General features: G+C 40.5%; 1 protein-coding gene across 3 annotated transcripts in view; it reads left to right on the top strand.

Annotated features, from left to right (window-relative positions):
* The window catches only part of WDR7 (WD repeat domain 7), a 354,279-nt gene that overhangs the window by 251,264 nt on the left and 80,416 nt on the right, over positions 1–22,599 (top strand). For all 3 annotated transcript variants that reach the window (XM_018039552.1, XM_018039554.1, XM_018039553.1), the window contains 3 exons: positions 2,193–2,310; positions 4,311–4,460; positions 5,228–5,310. In XM_018039552.1, the coding sequence (XP_017895041.1) occupies positions 2,193–2,310; positions 4,311–4,460; positions 5,228–5,310 (351 nt within the window). The remainder of the gene's footprint in view (positions 1–2,192; positions 2,311–4,310; positions 4,461–5,227; positions 5,311–22,599) is intronic.

Consider the following 22,599-nt stretch of genomic DNA (forward strand, 5'->3'; position numbering starts at 1 on the left):
GATACAGAATAACACAGAGCAAAGGTCCATGACTTATATCACTAGAAACCTCTCTCAGGGATGCAGTCTAGCCAGTTATCCTTAACTGCTGAATTTAGCCGTGTTACCAGTCCATTCATCCAATTAAGCGCAGTGTTGTCCAGCCGCCCCTCAACTATTTTCTCCAGGGGTTGGCTGTCCTAAAAGATGTTACGCTGTTACCTCGACTCCTCACTGAACTTCCCTGGACCTAAGTTCTGCTTTGTAAACTGCAGGTATCACCACCTTACAGGGATGTGCTGGGCAGATGCAGAAGGACCTGAGGTAGCACAGGGCAGCCCCGCCTCCACCTTCGGTCCACGGCCAGTTCTTCCTCCTCCTCGCATGCCTCCCCAGCAGGGCCAGGCCACCCTGGAAAGACACCCCATCTCCCTGGCTGACTGCTAGGGGGTCTTTCCAGCTTCAACATCCTGTGATTTCATTCAGTTCGGGAAAGCTGATTTAGGTGTGATTAGACTTAGTCAGTTGACATACCACTGTGTCATCAACACCCACTTATCCACAGTGACGAAACATCCTAGAGTATCTGAAATCAGTTTGGCACTTGAAGTTTTTAAAACAGCCTGATCGTGATCTGAACTTTGCAATAATTTTGCAGGCAGTCTAGCCCGACACTACTCACATAGTGAACGTTCCTTTTCCTGAATTCTCAACAGCAACATTCAGTTCGGAAGAGAAACTGCCTTCCTGCGGAGCCCCTCCCTCTGTGCAGCCCCCCTGGGGTCCCCAGGGCCTCAGGGTCGTCCGTGGGGGTGATGCGCCCCCCAGCGGGTCCCTTCTGGTCATTGTTCAGTATATGTGTCTGTTCTCAGCTCACATCTGTCTGTTTTGTGGTAAACATCAAAGGACAGCTCCCCATCGTCCTCTGCTCTGAGTTTCTACTCTGTGTCTGCCCTCGGTTTGGAAAAAGTAGAGTCACGTACAATACCAGTCAAAGATTAAAGCGGTGTAACAGTTGCAACAAAATATGCAGAATTTTCTATAATCAATTTGCTTGCTTTTAACAGTGATGGGAATGCCTATGTGATGCCTCTTTATTTTCAACCAAAATTTAATATAATGATTCATTGATTAATTTCAGAGATACTTATAAAGTTCTTACAGATTTTTAGTAAGTGTAAGTCAGTTGACACATGAAGCACAAAAACTTATTTAATTGGAGCAGGACAGATCTTAATATAATTTCATACATATGTTTAAATATCAATGTTATTTAACTAGAGAGAGAAGCCATTAACAGATCTCTTAATGAGTAACAAAATACACCTCTGTACAGTTGATGTGTGGATCATATACCACGTTTTCATGAAAAGTCTTAATACTTTCCACAGTAGTCTATATAAAGTATAATGGAAGCTTTCAAACAGGAAAATAGTATTTTTTATGCTTTAGGAGCGGCAAAGAAATACATGGCACTACTATCCTATAAGGAGATAGATTTATTTCATAATGTACATATTCTTGTATATAGCCTGGACTATATCCCTGTGTCTGTGTATAATGTCATGTGTATGTTCTTTATACAGAGAGAATAAGTGTCTGTCAACGCAATTTTTTGCAACAATACTGAATAACTATTCGCAGAACACGCTAATTAGTAACTTGATTCTGAGAGTGTTGAATGTGGGGTATACTAGCACAACTGAGGATGTATTAATACAAACTAAAAAATAAGTTTGTCATTTTCAGTTCTTCTGATAATTTAATGGACAGGAGTGAGTTTTGCTTCCTCTCAGATATAGGCCTTAAATACAACCTTTTAACTTGGCCTTATAAGCCAATTATATTTCCTTTAACTTTTTCAAGGAAAAAAAAATTAAAAATGCCCTTCGCAATATTCTTTCTTCCCTGACTCCGAGCTCAATGATATGTATGCAGTGCTAGTTACCGATAATTTGTTAACAAGGCCTCTTTAACATTTTGGACAGATGCACATACTGTTTTCAATCTTCACGGTTAATTATTCAATTTTGTATTTGATGCCAGAACACCCTGACTTCTAATCACCGCTCATTGTTGCAAGTCCATTATATTCTAACTGTTTGAGTGCTCCCATTGACCTTGAACTGACATTATAAGCTGTGTCTAATCTTTTCAGTCTATATTTCTAATGCTTCTTTTCTCTTTTCTCTTTTTTTCTGATCCCTGTTTAGCATCACAATGGGGCTGCCTTTGAGCCCTGCCGCCGACTCCGCCCGCTCCGCCCGGCATGCCCTCTCCCTCATTGCCACGGCCAGACCACCCGCCTTCATCACCACCATCGCCAAAGAGGTGAGAGCAACTTCTCAGTGGGCTCCGTCTTCTCATTTAGAGGAGTGAGTTCACATTGCCAGCCGAGGCTCCGCGTGCATAGATAATGCTTCCGGTTTGTTCTGGAACAATGCCGATCACTAATCTAGCACTGGGATGAATGCACAGGTACCTGCGTGCACACACGCTGGATTCCACGGCGGTGCATTTGTTACTTGGGCTTCTGCAATCATTTCTGTGGTCAAAGTTAATTCACTTGTAAATATTTGCCAGCAGTTTCTCAATCTGAAATACAGCAGACCTGTTCAAATTAAAATCTATCAAAGGTATCCACGGTATCTACCTGTAATCAAAACTGAACTTATTTAACACTGGCTCTCCAACTGTAAACAAGAATGTAAGTCATAAACTTGCTAATTGTTTTTCCTATGGCATGTCGCAGATAAAGACTTGAATGCCAATTGATTCCCACATTCTTAGTGTTCTAACTAATTGGCTACATCTAACTGAAAAACTAGTAAAGAACAATGAACCAATTATAGAGTCTTTCCTGTAGGTCTTAGTAGTAGGAGAGAAGGCAAGGGAGATAAGCTCCTAAATTTTCTTTAAAGGTTTCTTCCATTTCAACATGAGTAATGTGCAGACTCGGTGTCCGCGGGGCATGGCCTCTGCCTGAGTTCTTTTTCCTGTAGCTATGATGAATTTTTAAAATGCTGAATAAATACCTCTGAGCCTGTCCTGATAACCTACAACCTGTTGGGCCTATGTCTGCCCCAGAGCCATCCTTAATAGGCGTGCAGCAAAAATTTCTGATGTGAATATAGCTAGAAGGAAATGGCAGCCCACTCCAGTATTCTTGCCTGGAGAATTTCATGGACAGAGGAGCCTGGCGGGCTACAGTCCGTGGGGTTGGAAAGAGTCAGACACGACTGAGCAGCTAACACACACACATAGCTAGAAGGGAGGAAGGTAGGGCCTAGTAGCAGATTGAGTTTCTCTGAGGCAGTGGGACTTTGAATTCACATCTAAAATGGATTTGCAGACCGAGGGGCTGTGTTTTCTAATAGTGCGTAGTGTTACAGTGAGAGTCTATTATGCAGAGATAATAATATTGAATATACTAAATAAGCCTTACATCAGTCCCACCTAGATACAAGTCCTATAAATACCAGCCCTTAAACTGCCTCTTTAAAGAGAATAAGCAAGTATTCTATATTGTGTTTTTGAACTTAATTTTCGCCATTCACATATGAGTATTTTTAGTTTTTTAAACGTTTTATTTTATACTGGAGTGTAGCCAATTAACAGTGTTGTGATACTGCCCTATTATGGACATAGTATCCAGACTGAGGGAGTGTTAGTCAGGAGTGTGTGCTCAGATACTCAGTCACACCTGACTCTTCTGTGACCCCGTGGACTGTAGCCCTCCAGGCTCCTCTGTCCCTGGGATTTTCCCAGCAAGAATACTGGAGTGGGCTGCCATTCCCTCATCGATAAAGAATTCATCTGCCACTGCCGGAGACACAGGTTCCATCCCTGGGTTTGGACGATCCCTGGATAAGGCGTTGGCAACCCACTCCAGTACACTGGCCTGGGAAATCCCAGGGACAGAGGACCCTGGCAGGTACAGTTCATGGGGCTGCAAAGAGTCGGACACGACTTAGCGACTAAACATCAACAACAATCCCCGAATTGCTAATCAACAACAATCCCCTAATTGCTACCCACCTCAATGCCAAATATACAAAACTCGCAAAACTTAAGTTTGTCTCTTTTTAAAAATGTCTCGATCGGTTAAAGTCTCATTTAATACCCAGAAACTAAAATTCCATTAGGAAATACATACTGAGTACTTATTGTACTAAGTACTTGCTTTTGCAGTTGAAAGTGTTTCCTGACCCACCCGCCAGACGTCTGTTCTTGTTGACATTTCTTTCTACCTAAGTGAAAATAACCCAGCCGCTAGAAATGTGAAGTCTGTGAGGCATCGACCTTGCCTACAGCCTGGAAATGTTTTCTAGGTGCACAGACACACTGCTCTCGCTGCAAACACCCAGTCTCAACAGAATATGCACACCACCACTCTTGCCCGAGCGAAAGGGGAGATTCTGAGAGTCATTGAAATTCTTATCGAAAAGATGCCCACAGATGTCGTGGACCTTCTTGTGGAGGTAAGAATACTCTGTTGTGTTTTTTTTTTCTTTTTAAATATTTATTTAATTGAGCCAGCTCTTAGTTACAGCACATGGGTTCTCTAGTTGCAGCACATGGAATCTGGTCCCCCGACCAGGGATGGGACCCGGACTCCCTGCATTGGGAGCATGGGGTCCTCCTAACCACTGGACGACCAGGGAAGTCCTAAGAACATTCTGTTTTATATGATACATTCATAGCCTAAATTAAGCATTCTAGGGTAGTAATATAAATCAGCATCTTTATTTCCAGCGCCTCTAAAAGAAAGGTAACTAAAGTGAATGAACTTTTATATAATTTCTGAAGATTTTATTTAAATTTCCTCAAACCTCAAAATGATTGTTATGTCTATTTATCATTCACATGAAATTGGTCTGTATTAGAGTAGTTTTTAAAGGTTATAATCTCTTTGGTATCTTTCATTATAAATAGAACATAGAGTGTGCTTGAATAAAAGCTATCTATCCTACATATAAAAATATGAAATGCCTTTCAAGTAAACAAGTCTGGTTTCTTTATTTTACTGTGTGCTCTTTTTAAAAAATGATTTTCACGGATAAGAGAAACGAGAGCCTATTATATAAAATAAGTATACTATAATTTTAGTAAATGTATTATAATTTTAAAGTAAATATGAAAATAAAATTATGAGAATTTTCATGCAAATGAGGCCTAAGTTAATAATTTAAATTATGGAAAATTACGTATTTGAAACTAATTTTAAATTTGTATCTTTTCTCTAAAGGTTATGGACATCATTATGTACTGCCTCGAAGGATCTTTAGTTAAAAAGAAAGGTCTTCAGGAATGTTTTCCAGCCATCTGCAGGTAAAGAAGCCTTCTATAGCATGCAAAGTAAAAAAAGTTTTAGTAACAAATAATTTTAAACTGTTTTTTGAGCAGGATGAGTTAGTATTTGTGGCCAGTTAGAAACCCTGTTATAAATTAATATCTGCTTACTTTCTAAAACAATTTAATCGGCTTATACTAAGAAAACACAACTATAACAGAACCACTACTTGAAACTGGGTTGTGGAGAGGTTTTTCTCAAAACTGAAAAAAAGGAGTAAGAGATAGCATCTATTAAATATGTCTATCCGTATATCCATTACCCAAATTAGCTTTTATATTACAAAAAGAAGAGTTAGGAAGCTTGAAGAAGATACACTTTTCAGCAACAGAAATCTTCATGCCACCTTTTTCATAGCATATTTTATTTTTAATATAAAAGCCAGTATTTGCATGTTCCCCTACTAAGCGTAGGTGATTTCCCTATGAGAACGAGAGCAGCTAGCACTTTTATAACGGCGTTGCATAGGTGACATATAATTCTAGTCATTTGTGTGTGTGTGCGTGCCGCGTTGTCGCTTCAGGCGTGTCCAACTCTTCCCAGCCCTGTGGACCGTAGCCTGCCAGGCTCCTCTGTCCGTGGGGTTCTCCAGGCAGGGATACGGAGTGGGTTGCCATGCCCTCCTGCACGGGATCTTCCCGACCCAGGGATCGAACCCCCATCTCTCACATCTCCTGCGCTGGCAGGCAGGTGCTTTACCACAGCGCCCCCTGGGAAGGCCCTTGTCTGTGTGTAGCACTTACCATTAGGAAATGATTTTTTTTTAATGTCAAAATGTAATAACATGTTTATTTTTCTTTTAAAGTAGTTTTTGGTTCTCAAAATGTTTATAGCTTGAGATACACTTTTGTTAAAATTCTTTTTAAAAAAACCTCCATGTGTTCGGTAGAAATAGTGTTAATGTCTGTTGAAGTTGTTTTAGCAGTTGTTTTTGTGGAAAACAGAACAACCAGTTAGGCATAGTTACGTCACATTTTCCTTTTTAAGATAAGCGCAGTGATGTCCTTACTGAACGTTTGTTCAGTTCAGTGAGTGTATCGCACTGGAAAGCCTTGACTTGGCAGTGGCGTTATGCAGTGCACCGTTATGCCTTTTGTATTTCCTGGCATTTCAGCAAATGTTTGCTGAATTAATTGTACTCTGCATCCTCCTATATCGTCCCTCGTATTTACAATAGATTTTATATCCTAGTCTCTTCATTTTGCTGTTTGTGATATATGCCACCAGAGGGTAAGTCACGAACACACGGAAAAAGTGTACCTAATATGCATGTTGTCCAGAGGCATATTTTCTTGGGATATAGATCAGGCATGTTAGAATACAGTAATTTTGTAACATCATGCCACATTTAATTCTGGTTTTTGTTCTTTTTATTGAAAGTTATATATATTAAATCTTTTTTATATAATTAATTGATGTTAAAAATACGTGTAGCTGTTATGTTCCCAGTCAACTGTTCTCTAAGGAAACGTCTAAGCTAAAAATGGACATTTATCTGGCACTTAGTGGAAGCAAGGAAGCAGTTTTATTGGGAATTATCTTATTGAAGGTTAGCAAAGCGTTCCTTATAGCACCAGTGTCTGCTGTGAAAATAAGCCTCCTGGAGCTAAGGCGAGGAAATCCTTCAGCGTTTAAAGGGCCTGTCTCTTCCCTTGCGGGAAGTCTGCCTCCTCCGGCATCCTCAGTTGCCCAAGTCCCTTTCGTTTCTGCCAGTCCACTTTTGTTTGCAGTTGTTTAATCACTGGAGAGGAAGGTTTCTGCCTGAATGCTAAAGAAACGTACATAAGCTGAACGTTAATTTTTTTTTTCTGATTTGGCTGAAAGCAATTGTATTTTATTAATTTGATACCATTTATTGAACACCTACTGTGTATCAGGTGCTAACTAGGCCCTGGGAATACAATGAGGAATGAGATGTTGTCCTCAAGGAGCACAGGGTCTAATAGGGCAGGTAGTTAAAAGATTAATAAGGCCAGGGGTGGGTGCTGTGTTGTACACTGGAGGAGAATTCCATACTGGGGCAGGGTCGGGCAGCAAAGGCAGTGCTTAAGTCTGGATATGGGGGTCTTTAAAAGTTCACAAAGAAGAGGCAGAGTAAGAGCAATAACCATAAGGGAGTCTTACGAAGTTCCACAAAGGAGAAGACAGACTAATAGTATCCATTTCCTCGTGGAAGTGAAAGTCGCTCAACCGTGTACTACTCTTTGCAACCCCATGGATACAGGCCATGGAATTCTCCAGGCCGGAATACTGGAGTGGGTAGCCTTTTCCTTCTCCAGGGGATCTTCCCAACCCAGGGATCAAACCCAGGTCTCCCACATTGCAGGTGGATTCTTTACCAGCTGAGCCATAAGGGAAGCCCTGGAGTGGGTAGCCTATCCCTTCTTCAAGGGATCTTCCTGACCCAGGAATGGAACCATGGCCTCCTGCATTGCAGGCGGATTCTTTACCAACTGAACTGTCAGGGAAGCCCCAATTTCCTTTTACTGACAGAGAAAAATATTTTAATAAGAATAGCTGCCAGCAGAGACACAGATGTAAAGAACAGACTTTTGGATTCAGTGGGAGAAGTAGAGGGTGGGATGATTTGAGAGAATAGCACTGAAATATATAGATGACAGATAACCAGTAAAACAGATAACCAGTGCGAGTTTGATATACGAAGCGGGACACCCAAAGCCCATGCCCTGTGACAACTGGGAGGGATTTGGTGGGGAGGGAGGTGGGAGGGGGTTCCGAATGGAGGGGACACATGCATGCCTACGGCCAGTTCATACTGATGTATGGCAGAAACCATCATAGTGTTGCAAAGTAATTATCCTCCAATTAAAATAAATAATTTTTTAAAAAGTGACTGCCAAGCAGAGAAAAGGATTTGTCCTCCGCAGGGGCTTAGGGTGGTGTTGGCAGGAGTAGTGGCAGGTTTTGGAAAAGCTTCACCAAAGAGTTGATGGGGTGAGCTTTGCAGAATAAATTGCTGTGTGTCATCTGGAATTACAGAAAGGATCATACCAGCAAATGTTTGGAGGCGCAAAAGTGTAAGAGAGAATTTGGTGAAGGCTGTGTGGTAGTGACCAGAATGTAGGTTGAGAGTGGAATTCTCGCAGCATGCCACAGGATAGGGCTTTGAATTCTGTATGAAGGAATTTGGTCATTATTCTGCAAGCATTGGAGAGTCAGCAGAGTTTAAGCAAACTCTTGCCAGAATATAGGTGATAAGGCATAATATTATGAAACAGGATTTTTAAAAAATTGTTTTCATTTTGGAAAATTTCAAACATACACTAAAGTGGAAGTAGTAATGTAATAAATCCCCATGAATCCATCGGTTAGCTTCAAGAATTATCAACACATGGCCAGTCTCATCTCTTCTGTAATATTCTCTTGTCCCCCTCCATTTTTTAATACAGTAGGTCCTTGTTGGTTTTTTTATTTTAAATACAGCAGGGTGTATATGAAGCATGGGGCTTCCCTGGTGGCTTAGCAGTAAAGAATCCGCCTGCCAGTGCAGGAGATGAAGGTCCCTGGGTTGGGAAGCTCCCCTGGAGAAGGCAATGGCAACCCACTCCAGTGTTCTTGCCTGGAGAATCCCATGGACAGAGGAGCCTGGTGGGCTACAGTCCATGTGGTCTCAAAAGAGGCAGATACGACTTCTGCGACTCAACAACATGTGAAACATAGGATTTATAACAAATAGTTATAAATTGAAGTAATTGACTACCTCTTATTATGTTATATTATTGTTATTTATTAGAGTTGTGAAGATATAAACTCCAAAGGGTCAGTGCATAAACATAGGAAGATGAGTAACAAGGTTGTAACTTGTACTAAAACTGTTAGTTGGAACAGATAATAAATCATGGAGGACTTCAGAGAACACTAAGCTTAGACAGGACCTCCTTACAGGTCAACACCATGCCACCTACTTAGGCTGATTTGTACTCGATCGATAAATTAACAACAACAAACATGTTAACATATCAACAGAAGTAAAAGTTATTTTATTGAATATCTGCCATGTTTGTACCATTGTACTAGGTTCCTTACAGCACTTATATGCCCTCTACTTATAAGTAAATTCCTTTCACTAAATATGAAACTCTAGTTAAAGTCAGTGATGTGAATATCTGGTTCAGTCAGGTGAAATTTGTTTTTAAGGTCTTTATGTAATGTACTCTTGTATTCTTCTTGTTTTGTTGGCTTTTTTCCTCTTCTTTTACCCTTTCTTAAAAATGCTATGCATACATGCTTAGTCACTAAGCCATGTCAGACTCTTGGCGACCTTAGAGCCTATAGCCCACCAGGCTCCTCTGCCGGGGGCCAGCGTGAGGAATCCGGCCCGTGACAAGGTCATGCAGAAGGAAGCCTGACAAAACGCAAGGTTGTGATCAGGCTTCAGGGGTTCCCCCTGGAATTTCCTGAGCATCCACCCCCCAAGACCAGAGTCTGCCTGCTTTACTGTGTTATGCTTTCCACCTACTCTTCTGTCATTAACAGGGGGCTGTCCCCACACCACCTTTTTCTGGGAAAAATTAGAGCTTTTAGATAATAAATCTCCTGGGCATAATACGAGTGTTTCAATCCAGAAACCCCTCTGATGGCTTTCTAGCCTGCCTGCAGGACTCGTACAGCTGCGCATGTGATTGTTTGAGGCCTCCTGACCGCAGGAGGCACAGGAAGCTTAAAACATCCTAGGAATGTAGGGGCTTCCAGGAGTCAAAATCATTAGAATAGGACTGATTAAAGGTTTCATTTGTTGAGCCAATACTTGCTGCCAGATTTTCATATCTTTTATTTGTAGATATAGTTAGATAGAAAAACAGGTAGTAGACCTGGTATTAGCAACATTAGATCTTTGAGTTAAGTACTTTCTTTGTTATAACCCACTGTACCTTTGTTCTACAGGAATGTAACTTTATTTAGTACTTTGAGGGTGATGCAGAGTAAGGAAAAAACACTTCTAAGGAAAAGGAGTTTTCTGGTTGATAGACAATTATCCAGGAAGAGAGCCATAAAAATGTTAACAGGCCTCTTGGCCAGGAGATAATGTAAACCACCTGAGACCTTTTGTATACGGGAGGGTATGCAAAAAGAAAGCCTTGTTTGTCTCAAGGAGGGTCAGGACTGCTGCCCCTGCATAACTCTGCATATTCCATTATTTCTTTATGTACAACTTGGGGTATATAAGCTGATTTTGAAAAATAGTTTTTGGAGTCTTACACCGATGCTGGGCTTCCCCATGTCATTCTTTTCTTTTTCTGGCTGAATTCCCATCTGGGGCGTGGAGGCTCGCCATGTCTACTTACTTGTCCCGGCTTCTAAGATCTGTAAGAGAGAGAACCCAAGGCAGGGCACTCTCCGATATTCAAATGGACGCTGGTGGCCTAACGTAGACGGTGCAAGCTCCTTGTCTGGAACTTCATCGGCTTTCCACATAAACCAAGTTATTCAGCCTCCTTTTCTCCGCCTAAATTTCCTACTATACCATTTCTTCCTAATCTAATTTTATATTCCTATATTAATAAATAAATAAGTTTCTCCTCGCCAACGCTGTCCCCACTTCTAATTTCCCTGGATCCACTGGGGCTGAACCCCGGCACTCCTCTGTCCATGGGGTTTTTCCCAGGCAAAAAATACTGGAGGGGGTTGCCATTTCCTTCTCCGGGAGATCTTCCGACCCAGGGATCAAACCTGGGTCTTCTACATTGGAAGGCAGATTCTTTACCACTGAGCCACCTGGGAAGCCCAAAGATGCTATGTATTTCAGCTTAGGCTAACCTCTATAATGTTGCTACATTACCAATATTTAGTTGTTACAGTTGGTAGGTCATAAAAAGTTATAAACTTCATTTAGTATATATATATATATATATATATATATATATATATATATATATATAGAGAGAGAGAGAGAGAGAGAGAGAGAGAGAGAGAGAGAGAGAGAGAGATATTTGTCAAAGCACCTAGCAGAGTGCTTGTGATTTTGGTATTCAGAGAGCATTAATTTCCTGGGGGAGTATTTTCTCTAGCCAAACAATAATACAAAATCCCAAAATGTGTGTAAGAAATTAGTTAATATTTACTTGAGAGGATCTTATATGCCTAAAAGTATAGGACGGCATCATTATCATTTTCATATAGGTAAAAAATTGATTTATTTCTCAAAATATTAAATATTTTAATATTTTATGAAATATTAAATATTTATAAAGATCATTGGTATAAAGATGCTTTTCATATCTTCAGTTGTATTAATTTCATCAAGAACCTGGTATCCTGGTATACCTGGTGTATCTGGTATCCTGAAGTCATTGACTGTTTTTAAATCAAAAGTACTCTCATTTGGGTTACACATAAAATTTACTCTTTTCTGAGTACCAAGGTGGATTAGCATCATCAAGTGTGAAATGATCCTAAGATTGGTTTTCCTGTTTTTCAGTTTTGTTTTTTAACCTTGACCAGTAGGCTTTGATTCTGATATGCATCTGGATTTTGAGTTTTCAGTTTAGAATTTTAAAACTTGAATGTTGTAATTTCTCTAATATTTTCTTCATTGTTAGTAACTTGTTAGTGTTTTTTAGACTGCATGTAAAATTTCCATTGGGTTGCTGTCTTGAAAGTCTTGGGCTTAAGCTTAGGCTGACCTCTGTATTGTATGTTGCTGTATACCAATAGTCAGTTTATTCAGATTTGCTTGTTTATTCATTTATTTACTCAGGTTTATTAATGATTATATGAGTTGATATATAATTTAATGAATAGTGACTCCATCCAATGAACTATGTTTTAATTAAATTTTTGTCCTGTGACATATATACTCAAACAAGTTTAAGCTACAAACTGTAAATCTAAAGAAAGAAAGTAGGACAGATGGAGAAAGTTTGATTTTTTTTTTAAATTTTGTTCATATAATTTTCTATCAGTTGTTAAAACTTCTTGTAATGTCTTCTGCTTGAAAACAGAAATGGATTAGAACATGTGCCCAGTAAAATTTAATAGAATTTTTCCTGTCACTGACCCAAAATCATGTGTTGATATTAAAACATGAGGTTGTAGCACTGTATTAATGTATAATTTGCTAGAGTCGAAAGTGAATGTGTTAATCATTCAGTCGTGTCTGACTCTTTGTGATCCCCTGGAGTGTAGCCCGTCAGACTCCTGTCCATTGGCTTGTCCAGGCAGGAATACTGGAGTGGGTAGCCATTCCCTTCCACAGGGGATCTTCCTGACCCATGGATTGAATCCAGGTCTCCCACATTGCAGGCAGATTCTTTACCATCTGAGCCACCGGGGAAGCCCAAATTGTTGAGGTATAGGTTTATATCTCAACTTCTTGGCATCATGTGTATAAAGAGGGGCTAACCATCAATGCCTACGTGACAATCTTCAGATGCCAGAAATAGAGCAGTTGTTCAAAAGGAACACGCCTGTTTGTAGGGCTGAGATCAACATGGAGGTGAGAGTCCTCAGAAGAAGTCCCACCCACGGTGGCTGAATCTGTGGATGTGGGCCCCATGAAAACAGAGGCAACTGTCGTAAAACATGTTATGTGAGAGTTAGGGCACTCGCAGATACCCAAGGACAGCCGTTTGTGGTTCATAGGCCCAACTGTTTTAGCGATTTTGGAACTCGGGAATGTGTTGGGAAAGAGCTCTCACGAGTCAATATTAAAATACATTCTGTGCCTATTAGCTGAGAGAACTGAAGACACTAGTGATAAATGCTCACTCTCTGTTTGGTCCTCTGAGGAATAATGAGCTCTTCAGTGTAGTTCCTGGATGATCTTCAAGAGAATTAACCTGATTTCGAGGCTCTGCCTGAGACCCACTGCCTCTGACTATCCTGAAGCCTGATGGTTCCTATGCACAGTGAAGTTCAGAAGCAAGTCCTCTGATAATCCTCTATCAGGAAAACAAAACCCGACTCATTCTCCTTTGTGGCACGTTCAGTGATCTAAAAGCTCGGATCCTAGAATGCCTTTTTGTTTACATATTGAGTAAACTCACAATTTCCAAGGAAATGTTTGAAGACATCCCTTCAGCTCCTTCATTCCTGCAGTGACACACCCATTAGTTTTGAAAGACATGTCCTTAGACAGTAGCACACAATGCCGGCAGAGACTTTTAACTCCAGACTGTTCGTTAATCGACTTTTATCTAAAGCTCCATTGGACAAAACTGGAACACTTAGAAGCTAGTTTAAAAAAAGCATGGTCCATTTATCCTCTGCATAGTCTAGTTTATATCCCTGCTGCTGCCGCTGCTGCTGCTGCTAAGACACTTCAGTTGTGTCCGACTCTGTGCGACCCCATAGACGGAACCTCACCAGATTGCTCTGTCCCTGGGACTCTCCAGGCAAGAACACTGAAGTGGGCTGCCATTTCCTTCTCCAGTGCATGAAAGTGAAAAGTGAAAGTGAAGTCGCTCAGTTGTGTCTGACTCTTCGCGACCCCATGGACTGCAGCCTACCAGGCTCCTCCGTCCATGGAATTTTCCAGGCAAGAGTACTGGAGTGGGGTGCCATTGCCTTCTCCGAGTTTATATCCCTGCTGCTGCTAAGTCGCTTCAGTCGTGTCCAACTCTGTGCGACTCCATAGACGGCAGCCCACCAGGCTCCCCCGTCCCTGGGATTCTCCAGGCAAGAACATTGGAGTGGGTTGCCATTTCCTTCTCCAATGCAGGAAAGTGAAAAGTCAAAGTGAAGTCGCTCAGTCCAGATTAAGCTAAACCGTCAGAGAGCTGCCTGTTAGGACCATGTTGCCTGACCTTCTTCAGCACTGACTTCCCCAGTTCCTTGTCAGTCCTTTGCCTACAGTTTGCACTGAGGAACCTGCCCCTGAGTGTCTCTGGAAGCTTATAGTCCAGTTGGGATCATGCTGATGTCCATTGTACAGGGTCCCTCCTGAGAGTGCTCAGTCACTTCGGTTTTGTCCGACTCTTTGCAACCCCACAGACTGTAGCCCACCAGGCTCCTCTGTCCATGGGATTCTCCAGGCAAGAATACTGCGGTGGGTTGCCATGCCCTCCTCCAGGGGATCTTCCCAGCCCAGGGATTAAAAAAAAAACATTTCTTTCAAATCCAGATGACAGGCATTTTTTGTTTGCTTTGCCCTAAGGAATGAGAATGTGTTTTTTGTTTTTAATTCCACTTAACCAGAGTTAATTAAAACATTTTGCTTTAGTCATTGGGCAGCTCAACACCACATTCCCTGCTTAACTTAGATAGTTAGGGCTTACGTCTCCCTTTCTCTTTATCTCATCATCACATCTCAAACTTGTCTTCCTCTTCTGTCTTTTACTGAGTTAGGTTTTATCAAAGTCCCTGTGTGTATGCTCAGTTGCCAAGTCGTGTTTGATTCTTTTAGGCTCCCCTGTCCATGAGATTTTCCAGGCAAGAATACTGGAGTGGATTTCCTCCTCCAGAAGATCTTCCTGACCTGGGGATCAAAAGTGGGTCTCCTCTGTCTCCTGCATTGGCAGGTGGATTCTTTACCACTGAGCCACCTATTAAGTCCTTTCTGTAGTACGCGCGTGTATGTGTGTGTGTGTGTGTGTGTGTGTGTGTGTGTTTAAGTAGATGTGTATGTGAAATTTAACACATTTATAATTTCACTTCAGAAGGCATAGAAACAAAGATGACCATTTTACATATAATACTCACTGTGATTATTTTCTAAAAATTAGAAAGAGGTTGTCTTTGTATTAATTGAAATATCTTAGATCTACCTAGGGTAGTTTATGTATATGTAGATATTTTTCTAAAAGATACAAAAAATATCTTTTTAAAATTGAAATGTAGCTGATTTATAATATTGTATTAATTTCAGGTGTGTAACAAGGTTGTGTTTTTTTTTTGGATGACATTTCATTTTAGATTATTACAAGGTATTGCATACACTTCCCAGTACTATACAGTAAATCCTTGTTGCTTACCTATTTTTATGTATAGTATTATGTATCTGTTAATTGCATACTCTTAATTTGTCTCTCCTTCCCTCCCTTCCTGCTTTGGTAACCGTAAGTTTGTTTTCTGTGTCTGTGAATCTGTTTCTGTTGTGTATATATAAATTCATTGGTATTATTTTTAAGATTCCACATGTAAGTGATGTTTGTCTTTCTCTGACTTGCTTCACTGAGTGTATATTCTCAAGGTCCATCCATATTGCTGCAAATGGCGCTGCATAATATTCCATTATATATAAATGTGTATATACACTTTTATCTTCTTATGGCAGTCATCTGTTGGTTGGCACTTGGTTGTTTCCATGTCTTGGCTTTTGTAATCAGTACAGCTATGAACATTGGTATTGCATGTATGTTTTCAAATTTGAGTTTTTGTTTTTCCAGATTTTTACCTAGGAGTAGAATTGCTGGATTATACAGTAGCTTTATTTGTAGATTTTTAAGGAACCTCCATACTGTTTTCCATAGTAGCTGTACCAATTTACATTCCCACCAACAGTGTAGGAGGGTTCCTTTTCTCCACATTCTCCCCAGCATTTATTCTTTGTAGATATTATTTATTATTTTGTGATAGCCATTCTGACCATTGCGAGGTAATACCTCATTGTGGTTTTGATTTGTACTGTTGGCCATCTGTATATCTTCTTTAAAAAATTGTCTTTTTAGGTCTTCTGCCCATCTTTTAACTGGGTTATTTATTTTTTTGATTTTGAGTTATATGAGCTGTTTGTATATTTCAGATATTAACTTTTCATTCATATTATTTTCTCCCATTCTGTAGGTTGTCTTCTCATTTTGTTAATAGTTTTCTTTGCAGTGTAGAATCTTTAAAGTTTAATTATGTTCCATTTGTTTATTTTTGCTTTTTATTTCTTGACCTTGGGTGACTAATCTCAGAAAATACCGTTCCATTTTATGCCAGAGAATATTTTACCTGTGTTTTCTTCTAGAAGTATTAGTGTCGTGTTTTATAATCAAGTCTCTAAACCATTTTGAGTTTATTTTTGTATGTGGTGTGAGGAAGTGTTCTGATTTCATTTATTTACATGTAGCTGTCCAGCTTTCCCAGTACCACTTGTTGAAGAGGCTGCGTTTTCTCCATTGTAGAGTCTTACTTCCTTTGTCATAAATTGATTAGTCCTTCGTGTATGGGTTTATTTCTAGGCTATCCATTCTGTTCCACTGATCCGTGTGCCTGTTTTTGTCCAATACCATGCTGTTTTGATTACTGTAGTTTCATAGTATAGCATGAAGTCTGAAAGGGTTATGCCTCCAGCTTTGTTCTTTTCCCTCCAAATTGCTTTGGCAATTTTGAATCACTTATGGTTCCATATTTTAAAAATTATAATTTTGATTGCTGTGTAAAGTTCATAGTCATAGATTGAAATATTTTCTAATAATTCACATTTTAGTGCCAGGGATATTGTTAGTACAATGGTACCCATTAGTAATACAAGAAAATTACTAAGATTTCACTGCCCTTGAGAGGCTGTAGCATACACATCCTTCAAAACATAGTCATTCAAAGACTACCAGATTTTTCATCACTGTAATAAATAAAACTATTTTATTATATAGATGCTAAACTGTGTTCTTTCTACAACTTAGATAAATTAGCAGCAACAAGGCTGTTGCAACACTGAACTAATTTCATATTCATATTTATTCATAAGCAGAGTGAGAATTACAGTAAGGTAACACTTAAGGAACGAGCTCCTCTACGTTCCCTCCTGTTTTCACTGGACTTCGCTTTGCCTATTTCATTTTCCTAGATGATCTTCCCAAAGCCATCACCCAGCACTCTAGATTATGACTGTAGAAGCCCAGAGCGTTCTGAGTAATTTCCAGGTAATTACCTGGACCATTAATAATGCAGCGTCCTCAGTTAAAAATACCCTAGACACTAAGGAAGTGGAACTAACCTTTTTTTGAGTCTTGGGAGGATAAACGTCACTGAGGTTTCCCCAGGGGGCTTCCCAGGTGGCTCAAGTGAAGAATCCACGTGCCAGTGCAGGAGCTACAGGAGACGCAGGCTCGATCCCTGGGTTGGGAAGATCCCCTGAAGCAGGAGATGGCAACCCAATCCAGCATTCTTGCTGGGATAACACGATGGCAGAGGAGCCTGGCGGGTTACAGTCCATGGGGTTAGACATGACTGAACGTGAACTGAGCACGCATGAATGCATGGGATCCCTTAGAAGTTACACCAACGGCTGTGTTACTAACCTTGAATTCCTTGTGCAGACTAATATAGTGGATGAGTCAGCATGGAGTATGCTATGCCTGACTCAGTGTGGTCACTGTCTCATTTCACTCTGCTTTCTTTGATGCAGTAGCCTAAAATATGGGAGTGTAGGGACGCACAGATGCTACTCAACTAAGAGAGAAGCGGTCGAGCACACAAGTGTAAAATAAAATATGGGAGTGTAGGAACACGCAGATGCTACTCAACTAAAAGAAAAGCGGTCAAGCACACAAGTGTGACATGAATAATTTAAGGGTTTGTTATTCATTTTGCAAAAGTATCCTTTTAAAAAAATTGTTAATTTCTGCTGTGCAAAAGATATTATTTACTAATCTCAGAATAGGAAAAATTTAAGCCCCTATAAGCTACTGACTAGCAAAGCTCAATTAGAAAGGAAGATAAAATACAGAAACGTAATCAAATTAAAATATAGCTTTTAAATTAAGGCAGTTACGTTCTTGAGGGCCAGTAGTGATACAATGCATAACAAATGATTAGGGATTTTTTTTTAATGAATTGTTTTTGCACATTGTGAGTAGCTTGAATAAAAGGATTTTTGCATCTCTTTCTTTTATTGTGTCCTTAGCAAGTAGTAGAGGGCTTCATCTGGTTAAATGCCGCAGTATACCCCAGAATTCCCACATAGATCCTATTCCATGCATTTTTATTCTTTTAAGTGAAGGAAATTTATTTAATGTGTAACTAAGACTGGCAATTTTTGTTCCTTTCAAAGACTTACTAAATAAATTCACAGATTCGAATGGAGTCCCTTTTTGAACTCTGTCCCAATTTTTAGTTTAGAAAATTTGAACTCTCAAATAGGCCCTCAGTAACTGTAGTTGAATAATGATACCAGCTATGCTACTTCATGTGTTTTGTCCTTAATTTAGTCATCATAAATGGCACCAGTTATTTCACTTAAACCATGACCTTGTTGCATTATTTTTATAGAAATACAAGTTGTAGAATTTGGACTCTGCAATGGACTTCAGGTTATAAATTACCTATTTCTCACCTTTATTTGACAGATGGACAAACTGAAGAGCATGCTTTTTTAAAAAATAAAAATTATTGGAATATAGTTGCTTTACAGTGCTGTGTCAGTTTCTACTGTACAGCAACGTGAATCATCTGTACATACTCATGTTACATGCTAAGTTGCTTCGGTCGTGTCCAACTCTTTGCGAGCCTATGGTAGCCCTCCAGGTTCCTCTCTGCTTGGGATTCTCTGGGCACTGGAGTGAGTTGCCATGCCTTCCTCCAGGGGATCTTCTCAACCCAGGAATCGAATTAGCATCTCTTGTGTCTCCTGCCTTGGCAGGTGGGTACTTTACCGCTAGCGCCGCCTGGGAAGCCCACACATATATACATGTATGCCCTCTCTTTTGGATTTTCTGCCCCTTAGGTCACCACCGAGCCCTGAGTAGAGTTGCCTGTGCTGTGCAGTCGGTTCTCCTTGGTTATCTGTTTTTCCGTAGTATCAGTAGTATACACGTCAGTCCCTTCTTGAGCCGACGATCGGGTGAAAGGGGAGGCCCGCTTGGCTGAAAGGATCCCACACCTGCTGTGCCCCTTACGCGGGCGGATGTGCGCACGCTGCTCGTGCATCACGTGGCACAGAGTTGCGGCATCTCAGTAGAGGACGAGATGGCTCTCGCTGTGGTCCAGGCCCAGGCCTCCTCCTCGCTGCATCCTTCCCTCCTCATCCTCTCTTTTTTATCCTCAACTTCTCTTCCTCGGTCTGAACACATGCACCGTTATCTCATTTGAAATCCGTCCTCCGCTCCGCAGCCCCTCTCTCCGCTGCCCAGACTCTCGTCTCTCCTCCTCCAGGAAGGAGTCTGCGCTCTGTCCGCTTTGTCAGCTCTCACGCCCTGTGAATCTGCTGTCGTCTGCTCTTTATCCCCGCTGTCTTGTTATCATCTCTCTGTCTCCTCCAGATACAACTCTTCGATTGCCAAGTGTTTTTTTCAGTCTTGAGTGTAGTGGTTCTCAAACTTTTGGTCTCAGAACCCCTTCAAAATTGAAGATTCCAAAGAATTTTTTATTTATGAAAATTGTCTAATATATTAGAAATGAAAGCTTGGATATTTAAAAAATATTTATTGGTGTATTTAATAATAAATCAATTCATGTTGATGTAAAAACTTTTATGAAAAATAACTACTTGCCAAAACAAAACAAACAAAACCTGACAGATGAAGCATTGCTTAACATATTTGCAGATTTCTCTGTCTGGCTTAATAGGAGCCAGGTGGATTTTTATATCTGCACATGTCTAATCTGTTGCCTTATGTTGTTTTATTTAAAGTTTATAGTGAAAATCTGGCCTCAAATAGATATATAGTTTTAAAAGAGAGTCATATTTCAGTAGCCTTTTAAAATAATTTTGCATATTTTTAGTAGTTCATCAAAACTCAGCAGGTGGTCATTTTTTAAAGGTTAGCTGCAATGAAGAATCTGTAATTTTAAGGAATGTTTCATGCTGTTACCTTCAATACATTGGGTGGGTCTTTGAGTGGTTTTTTTGAGTGGGTCTTTCACTATGCATGACTTTATAACATTATGCACTTGTCTTTGGAAGATCTTGGTTACTGAATTATTTGTAAATTCTCCATATATTGTCACATTACAATCCACATTGTCAAAACCTCATATTTGCTAATATCACTGCTGATCTCACTTAAAAAAAAAAAAGTCAGAGAGTATTAGAAAGCCAGATATTATTTTGCAAAACACTAATTTTTACTTGAACGCTTGAATTTTATCATTGGCAACAAATTCTGGCTGTTGTTTTCCTGGACAGGACGAAAAGCAGTTCATTTTCCAGAAAACGTCTGGCAAATACCCAAGTCCAAATAATCATAGTTTGTCTCTCAGTGATACTTTCAGTGAAAGTGGAAAAGACAGCTAGTTTAGCTTACACCTCAGTCTTCCAACTGTTTTCCCCTGAGACACCAGTCATATTTCAGTTAATATTAGAAATACTTTATGTATACTTCCCATTCTGTCACGCTGAATAGTAAAGCAACTCAAGGGTCAAAATTTAAATTAATCATTTTTACAGCTTCATCAGGGATATTCTTAAGTGAAAACGCTTCCTTGTTTTATTTACTACCGTGGCAGTGAAGGTTATTGTGACGACCGGTAGAATCTGGTGCCACTGCCTTGATTCGGGCCAAAGGATCCGCAGTTTTACCCATCTCTGTGCACCGTCAGTGCCAGTTCAATACAGCGAAAAGCTCATTGACGCCCAGGAGTTTTACAAAAGTAGTTTTGATCTCACAAACTTCCTAGTAGGAGCATAAAGTCCCGAAGGCATCCGCAGACCCCACTTGGTGATGAACCTCTGACTTAGTGGAGCATTTTGTTGCACCAAAATGTGAAATTTACTTCTTCTTTCTTAAAACTCTGATAGAATTTTCTGCACCCTCTATATCCTGAAGTCATAACCTTTCCTAGGATCCAGTATTTGGGGAGAGGGTAAGGGAGGTCTCGGGAAGACCTGGAATGAGTTTTCCTGAGGCTCAGTATCAATCCTGAAATTTATTCTACTTACTTTAAAGGACCCTTCACTTTTCTAGGGATTCTTGGCTCTCCTTGAATTCCAGTGCTGTTGGTCCCAGAAGGGGGCCACCTTGAAGAGTCCTAGATGTTTGATGTTACCCAAAGCACCATGATGCCTAATGAAAGTGAAAGTGAAAGTCACTCAGTTGTGTCTGACTCTTTGTGACCCCATGGACTATATAGTCCATGGAATTCTCCAGGCCAGAATACTGGAGTGGGTAGCCTTTCCCTTCTCCAGGCGATCTTCCCAACCCAGAGATGGAACCCAGGTCTCCCGCATTGCAGGCGGCTCCTTTACCAGCTGAGTCACAGGGGAAGCCCATGATGCATATTACCTGGAGGCAAATCTGCCTCTCATTAGGGCCCATGTTATGGATGATATCCTATTATATGTGTCAGACCTGCATGCCTCAAGTCCCAGTCTCAGCTCAGGATGCTCAGGGCACGGAAGTCTTCTTTCTGTTCCTTGAGTAAAGCCGTGCTTATTTCTGTCTCTGTGCACTGTCCTGGGCTGGGCCACAGTGGGCAGCCCAGCTCCAGCCTGTCAGTCAGGTGCTGTCCCCACCCCCAAAGGTCTTAAACTGACTTGGCAGAGACAAGGTGGTAAATCAGAGAAATGATATCCAGCACACACAGACGCTCCCAGGTGCTGTGATGGGAGGAACACAGAGGAAGGACCTGTCTGTCGTGCACGGGAGTTAAGAGGAGAATTGGTGATGTTTTAGTGTAACCACCTATATGGCGAAAGAATCTAAACAAGAGTGGATATATGTATGTGTGTAACTGATTCACTTTGCTCTGTACCTGAAACTAACACAGTGTTGTATATCAGCTATACTCCAATAAAAAAAATTTTAAGTAAAAAAAAAAATAGAAATAAAATGAAAAAGAGAAAAACAGAAAGATAAGTACATGTTTATCAGGCAGAGAAATCCTTCTGACTCCAAACTTGAAGGTATTTCCATATGCAAAATTGGCTGTCACTGAATGAAATGTATTAAACATGATCGTAAATCTCTGACTGATGAATCGATGATCCCTTTGCAGAAATTATAGTGTGTATTCTTTTCCATTGTGTATTTAGAGCCAAAAATGAAGAAATGCTCCATCATAGACTGGAGCAATATAGTTACTGGCTCAACTATTTGGACTTCTTTTTTTTTTTTGAGTGGAAGTTGCTCAGTCGTGTCCGACTCTTTGTGACCCCATGGACTGTATAGTTCATGGAATTCTCCAGGCCAGGATACTGGAGTGGGTAGCCTTTCCCTTCTCCAGGGGATCTTCCCAACCCAGGGATCGAACCCAGGTCTCCCGCATTGTAGGCAGATTCTTTACCAGCTGAGCCCCCAGGGAAGCCCTTGTATTTAGAGCCGAGAATGAAGAAATGCTCCATCATAGACCCGAGCAATATAGTTATTGGCTCAACTACTTGGGCTTCTTAGTGGGTATTAAAAAAACAGCAGTAGGAGTAGGGAGGAAACTAACTTTAAATA

Source organism: Capra hircus, chromosome 24 (assembly GCF_001704415.2).
Source record: "Capra hircus breed San Clemente chromosome 24, ASM170441v1, whole genome shotgun sequence".
NCBI classification, from domain to species: Eukaryota; Metazoa; Chordata; class Mammalia; order Artiodactyla; family Bovidae; genus Capra; species Capra hircus.